This window comes from Scleropages formosus, chromosome 1, assembly GCF_900964775.1.
Source record: "Scleropages formosus chromosome 1, fSclFor1.1, whole genome shotgun sequence".
NCBI classification, from domain to species: domain Eukaryota; kingdom Metazoa; phylum Chordata; class Actinopteri; order Osteoglossiformes; family Osteoglossidae; genus Scleropages; species Scleropages formosus.
In genome coordinates, this window is record NC_041806.1 from 37,962,858 (window position 1) to 37,970,129 (window position 7,272).

At 41.1% G+C, this 7,272-nt stretch overlaps 1 protein-coding gene across 1 annotated transcript; it reads left to right on the top strand.

Moving 5' to 3' along the window:
• The first annotated feature begins 828 nt into the window (after positions 1-828).
• Positions 829-5,770, top strand: naga (N-acetylgalactosaminidase, alpha). The gene is made up of 9 exons (XM_018743607.1): positions 829-1,026; positions 1,696-1,851; positions 1,997-2,137; positions 2,873-3,084; positions 3,225-3,319; positions 4,006-4,167; positions 4,383-4,580; positions 4,741-4,881; positions 5,054-5,770. Exons 2-9 carry the CDS (start codon positions 1,697-1,699, stop codon positions 5,279-5,281), a joined length of 1,332 nt encoding a protein of 443 aa, XP_018599123.1. The 5' UTR covers positions 829-1,026; position 1,696; the 3' UTR covers positions 5,282-5,770.
• Positions 5,771-7,272: the final 1,502 nt, after the last annotated feature.

Below are 7,272 nucleotides of genomic sequence, written 5' to 3' on the forward strand. Positions count from 1 at the left end.
CCCCTTGTGGGAAAGAAATCTCAGCAACAGAATTCACATGATGTACTGTACTATACTCTAATAGCAAAAAGCAAGAAGGTGAAAACCGATATTTCATTTTACGCCAAAAGGGTAAACTATGTTTGTGTGTTGGAGATCCTAATGCAAAAAACAGGATATTCATGCCATAATTTCCAGAGAGGCATCAGCCAGTGTGGTATGGTTAAGGGCATGGGAATGTTGTCTGAATGTTCCCTTCAGACTCTAGGAAGGACTGCAGTACTGTAAGCATAATGATTAATCTGACGTGGTGCTGTAAAGTATCACTGCCTACGAAAAAAATACAGTCCGAAGTCACTATGGAAACTAAGGCTACAAAACAACATTAAAACACTAGAACAACTGCATTTTACATTGTTTATATAAATAATGTGCATAACTGTTCACACAACTTAATGATATAATGAAAAAATCTATATAAAAACTGGCTTAACTGAAAATGGAAATCTAAAAAATATTTTACAGTACATGATATCACATGTACAATTTTGTATTTTAGCAGGAAAAACAAGGAGGAAAAAAATGCCCGTTTGTTCTCTTTATTACTGAACTTCTGTTACAAATAAACGTAACAAATTTCAAAGCAAGTATCCTATACTTGTTCTTGCTTTTTACAAACTGACACACTTATCAATAACTTTCGTAACTGTTAGCTTTTTTTGACATTCTATACTTCTGCCTCGCAGAGTACGCGGAAACCGCTAAGAGAAACTTCCTCCACTTCCGCCTCGGTCAGCTGACAGCGTGGAAAGCGCATGACAATTAGTCACACGGTGCTGTCACGTGACAGCAGCGACGAGTCATGTGACTCGGACTACAGCGCGTGTAGAGCCGCAGCTCACCGGACGAGGAACTCAAGTTGACGCGAAGTACCTGGTGTCTGTCTGTCTGTCTTCTTCTGGACCAAAAAAAGAAGAAAAAAAAAAAAAACAAACAAACGGAAACAAAAACCACACAAACACACCGCGTCTGGATTCGTATCTGCAGGTACATTTATTAATTTTAATGTACTCATAACCGTGTCTTGAGGCAGGAGGAGCAGGCAGCTCGAGTTGAGTGAGTGTGATTCATTCATTGATGGGCAAAGTTAGTTTTGTGTCGTTGGCATCACGTTTTCAAAATGGATCGTACGTTTTTTGCTGTGCTGCACAGTTCATAATTTAAAGATAAAAGATCAGGCTGAGTGAAAAGTGTATACACACACTCACTGAGGAGTAGATTTGTAAATCACCCCGGATGTGAATTAGCTAGCTCGGGGATGATGGAAGCACCACGAGTGAACGCTGCAGAAACAAAAATAATAATTTGAAATGCATGCTTAAAAGCTGTACAGGCGATATGCGCAGTTAAAATAGCCAAACGTTATGAAACGAGTTAATTTGTTACAGCTGAGCATTTACGCATCATCATGCAGTGCCAGGGCACCATGCTGGAAGGAGCTGTGCAGTGTGGTTATTTAACACTGTTCTTCAGTTATTCGTTTAAATGTAAATGTATTCTGATCAGTAAAAGTTCTGCAAACAAACAGTGTCACCTGACAGCTTTCCAGCATACTGTCCTTCTGTCGAGCCACACCCTGGTAGAGTCAGGTGGAGAGTCAGGTGATTCTCTCGAATCAGGTGAATTAACTCTCACTTACTTTTTTTTCCTCTCCAGGATGACATCATCTTTGGCCTTCTGTGTCCTGGTCCTCTCTGCGACCACCTTAGCTTTGGACAATGGTCTGATGAGGATGCCACCCATGGGTTGGTTGGCATGGGAGCGGTTCCGCTGTGACATTGACTGTAAAAATGACTCCAAGAATTGCATCAGGTGGCACACTACTGCTTTGGCTGTTTTTAACAGTATCGTTACCATGATATGCTCTGGATCACCGTGACCTTGTGCTGGACCAGTGTTTATTGACAAGGGATGCGTGGTTGGATGGTTACTATGCTGTGAACTCTTGTGTCTGCAGTGAAAACCTCTTCAAGGATATGGCAGACCGGCTGTCAGAAGATGGATGGAGGGAACTGGGATACATTTATGTCAACATTGACGACTGCTGGTCTTCCATGCAGCGGGACAGTCAGGGACGCTTGCAGGCTGATCCAGACAGGTCTGATCAAGCCTGTTTTACCTTCCCCCACCTGTTTTTTTTTTTTTTTTTTGTTCTTTTCACCATTGCATGATTATTTGAACAATATTGTCACAACATTAATGCTGCTGAAAATTCATGTTTTTCTAGATGTTTGCGTTCACATTTATTTAGGATATGAAACTTTAGACTTTAGCGTTTTCGGTTCCTTTATTTGTAATTTCTTTGTTCACAAGTAAAGTGTTACACACAAGTAAGTTGATTGGTTAGTTTTCATGACCATATTGTTGAGAACAGGAAAACAGTCCCACTGTTTCATAGGTTACAGTTATGATGACAGCTAAATCCCCCCAGAGAGTAAACCAGTGCAATACACAATGCTGTTTATATTTAAAATTGTTTATTTATCACATTCCCTTGCATTTGTATAGAACATACCTGTACATACATATGTCTAGTGACTATTTTTTATGTATTGTGTACTTTATATTTTTTATCCTTTATTCACATATTTTATCTTCTCATCTGTGTCTTGTCACTGTCATTCTGTCTGTGCTGTGGAAGTTTCTGTCACCAAGACAAATTCCTTGTATGTGTGAATATACTTGGCAATAAAGCTCGTTCTGATTCTGATATATAATTATATATGGTAGATATATACAGTAGTTCTTATTTTAGTTGCAACAAAGCCCTGGAGAACTGATTTTACCAAGGTAAGACTGATTTCAGAATTGAATTTCCTTCTTCTGTTCTTAGGTTTCCTGGAGGCATCCAGAATCTTGCCCGCTACATGCATGACCGGGGCCTAAAGCTGGGCATTTATGGAGATCTGGGTACACACACCTGTGGGGGATACCCTGGTACCACGCTGGACAAGATTGAGACTGATGCCAAGACCTTTGCTGAATGGGGTGTGGACATGCTCAAGTTGGATGGATGTTACTCCAATGCAACAGAGCAAGAAAAGGGTAAGGGAGAAGGAATAGGACTCAGCCTGAAATGGAAAAATGAGAGCAGGAACAGTTTGTGTGCAATGTTAATGCTAACTGCAAAAGGAAATGCATTTAGTATTTGAGCCCGACAGTTTCTTGTGTGTCTATTTTGACAGGGTATCCGCTCATGTCACAGGCTCTGAATGCCACGGGCCGTCCTATTGGCTACTCTTGCAGTTGGCCTGCCTACCAGGGTGGGCTTCCTCCCAGCGTAAGTCCTACTGGTATTAAAAAAAATCATCAGTGGAATGATGATAACTCTTGAAATAAACTTTTTTTTTCCATTCTGTCTATACACTTCTTAAACTCTCTCAGGTCAAACACAAATGAGCTGTATTAGTAAGATTTGTTCTGCTGATGTGTAGCACTGGTGCCACACAACCCGTGAATTATGCGTTGCGACATAAACTCCAGCCTGGTTCAGTCTGTGTGGAGTTTGTATGTTCTGCTCCTGTTACCCAAATATGTTTTTAAAAGGACGACTGGCATCTAGCTGGTGGTGTACCCTGCCTCATTCCTTGTGTTTCCAGAGTAGGCTTTGGACCACTGTGACCCTGCAACTGGTTACTGGCGATGAATTTTTCTCACTTGACAAAGGTCTTGCATACCAAAAAACAATAATACTTTTTTCGGAGTAATTTTGAAGCATCATCAATGTTGACACTTAGTGACCACATAGTTCTTCCAGAACATTCTTTCATCCATTTCCATCCTTGGTCTTTAAAGTGTTGCATCAATTTTACCTATCATTGAAGGAATTACCAAATTGTTTAAAATCTCAAATATGTTATAGTGCATGACCAATACATGTATTTGTAGTATAGGCGCTCTCATCCAAGCATCTCGTTTGATGTTTTGCAGTTTCTTCAAGTCAGCTTTGATTTGGTGTTTTCGCAGATAAACTATACAGTGCTTGGTCAGATCTGTAACCTTTGGAGAAACTATGGTGATATCCAAGATTCATGGGATAGCGTGCTGAACATCGTGGACTGGTTTATGACCAATCAGGATGTTCTCCAGCCTGCTGCAGGCCCTGGCCGCTGGAATGACCCCGATATGGTTAGTTTGTCTAAGTTACTATGCTGTTGTATGTGTGCTGCTGTAGCCTTCTGCAATTTCCTTTGGGATCAATAGTTTTTATTTGTCTATCTGGGCATTACTACTAGTAATACTACTTGCAAACATTTAGCCTATAGTCTATTACTCTGTTAGCATTTTCAATGACATTTGTGGGTGTGCACCCTAACTGAAGTTAATAAGGAATTTCTGTCTAGCTGATCATAGGAAACTTTGGGCTCAGCGTGGACCAGTCGCGTTCCCAGATGGCTCTATGGGCGATCATGGCGGCTCCTCTCTTCATGTCTACTGACCTTCGCACCTTGAGCAGCGAGGCACGGGCCATCCTGCAGAACAAAGCTGTCATCAGTATCAACCAAGACCCCCTGGGCATCCAGGGAAGACGCCTCTTGAAGGTAACATCAGACAAGCTGGTTGGTGTATGCTAAAGCTACAGTGTGTAACTCCACTTTAAATCATTGCTTGATTGTGCTTTGAGTCCAGAAAAACGATGTATAGGCTACGCAAGTTATGCCTGTACAACAGTACAATGAGCTGTATGATCACAACTTGCAGGAGAAGAGTGGTATTGAGGTGTTCTGGCGGCCCCTGTTGCAGTCAGCCAGTGCTCTGGTGTTCTTCAGCCGCCGCACTGACATGCCCTACCGTTACACCACTACCCTGGCCAGCCTCAACTACACAGCAGGCACCTACAAGGTTTTGTTTCTTTTCATCTTTTTCTGTTACTTTTTATTGTGGTTTTGTTTGTTGTATATCAGTTGCTGTGAAACAAGATGGAAAGTGAACAATCTGGAGGTAGAATCTCTGTCATCAAAAGCCAACCTTTTTTTTTTTTTTTTTTCTTTCCCTCCCCTCCTTTTCCATGCAGGTGTATGATGTATTCTCAGGGCAAGTGATGAAAAATTTGAGCGACACCACTGCTTTCACAGTGTCCATTAATCCATCTGGAGTGGTCATGTGGTACATCAGTCCCTCAGAGAATGAGAGCAGACATCCTGAAGAGGAAGCAGGAGAGTACCCTCATTTCCGCCGGAAGTACAGAGTGTCTTCATTACGCCAGCACACTGAGAATTTCCCGCCCCACATTATGCTCTGAAAGCCCTAGAGACTGACTGGGTTCTTAATCAATGTTTACGATAAAACCTTCAAAAGTGACTCAGGTGCAAGGTATTGCTTTCTTTAATGATTTTTGGGAATTGTAAATGAAAGATGTATGATCTTTTTTTCATATTTTATATTTTTAATACATGCCAATCTTTTTAAAGACTTGATTTCTCTAATTAACGTGCAGGAAAAGGATGGCAGTGCCTCCAATTTTACACATGGTGAGTGAATATGTGCACATTCTGCTGTGGCTAGTTTGGCAAGGTTTAGAGTAATAGGATATTTTATGTACTTTTTAGTCACATCTAAAGTTGAAGAAAAAAAATTTAAAGGAATAAAATGTGTCCAGAAGCTATTAAATATTTTTTCCTCCCTTAGCTGATATTCTCCTACACTGATTAAAACATCTGCACTTACATTACTCCATTTAGCAGACACTTTTCTTCAAAGTGACTTCCACTGTACACTGTCTAGTGTTATCAGCCCATACCTTATTCACCCGAGGTGACTTACACTGCTAGATACACTGCTTACAATTGGCCACTCATCCATACAGCGGTGAAACAGATTTTGTCACTCACACACTGTGGGTGACTTGGAGTCACCAGTCTACCTGAAAGGGGGGGGGGGGAATTTTTTTTTGGGAAGAAACTGGAGCACCCAGGGAGAACATGCAAACTCCACACAGCCTGAGTGGGGATCAGACCCATCCTCTTTTACCACCCAGGCACTGTGAGACAGCATCGCTATGCTCTGTACCACTACTTCAGTCAATAGTGTATTAAAAAACATCACCGCAGGTAACAAATTGCCAGTGAAAGTGGGATTATCTGGATTTTTAAATTGATTTTGTTTGGTGCTACTGGGCTGTATTTGTAAAACTTATAAACATTCTCTGCTTAAGATCAGAATTCTACCAATTCTTTTCTGTAAGGAATTCAGTCTTTACATTTTATTAAATTGTTTTAGCTGACTTTCTTCATTGAGTTATGGTGATTTACCTTTTCGTACATTTCTATAATTTTTTTTTTTTTTTTTTTTTTTTTTTTTTTTAACAACTAGAGCAACTCGTCATTGGTACGTTGCTCAAGGGAGTGGGATTTAAAGCTTGGCCTTTCAAGAGCTCTTAACCACTGCAGTACCTGCCAGCCCCTTATATTCACCACTTCTGTGGCTCAATGGCAAATCCTGGTTCTAACCTGGGCCCTAATGAAAGCAAATTGTTCATCTGCAGTTTCACTCTCCCATTACCGAACTGTTCACTTTTTTAGGTTGTTCTTTCACTCGTTCACATGCATGTTATTCTCGTGTCAAACACTAATGAGGCCCTTGGACCAAAGGGCATTTTTTTTCTTTTTTTTTTCCCCCCAACCACCAGTTTCACAGAGCATGTTTGTTTTTCACATTTCTTTCTGGCTTGTACTGTGATTTTCCAGTCTGATAGCCTTGACCCACTGGCTAACATTACCTGATAGATAAGGCCTTATTACACGTCCAAAGTCTTCCACAATCACTTATGTGTGCAAATCAGAGACCTAAAACACAAACTGTTCGCGATCCTTCTTGCTAGACCTAAGAGATGCATACATGAGGAAAAAACCAGAAGCGTTATCTACCACTTAGGGAACTGGGCGACCTACTCCTGTGGCAGGACATGGCAGTCAAAGCACATTTTGTAGCATCCCCATTCTGACAAGAGATGCCCTGTGGAGTCCACACACAGTGAGACCTTCGCTGGATTGGCACACACACCTGATGCTTTGAGAAGCACTACAGGAAAACCTCAAAGCCATAGCAACAGCACTCTGTCCTGCAAGCAGCTGACAGCTGTTTAAACACAGAGGATGTTTCTCTTTCCTCTTTGCTTGTCCACATCTTTAGCCATCTCATTTGTCTAGATGTTAGTTCTGGTGCATTTAAGGTATTTACCATCTTCTCTCCTTCATGCTGAAAAATGTGATCCTCCAATAATCCTGTAGAATA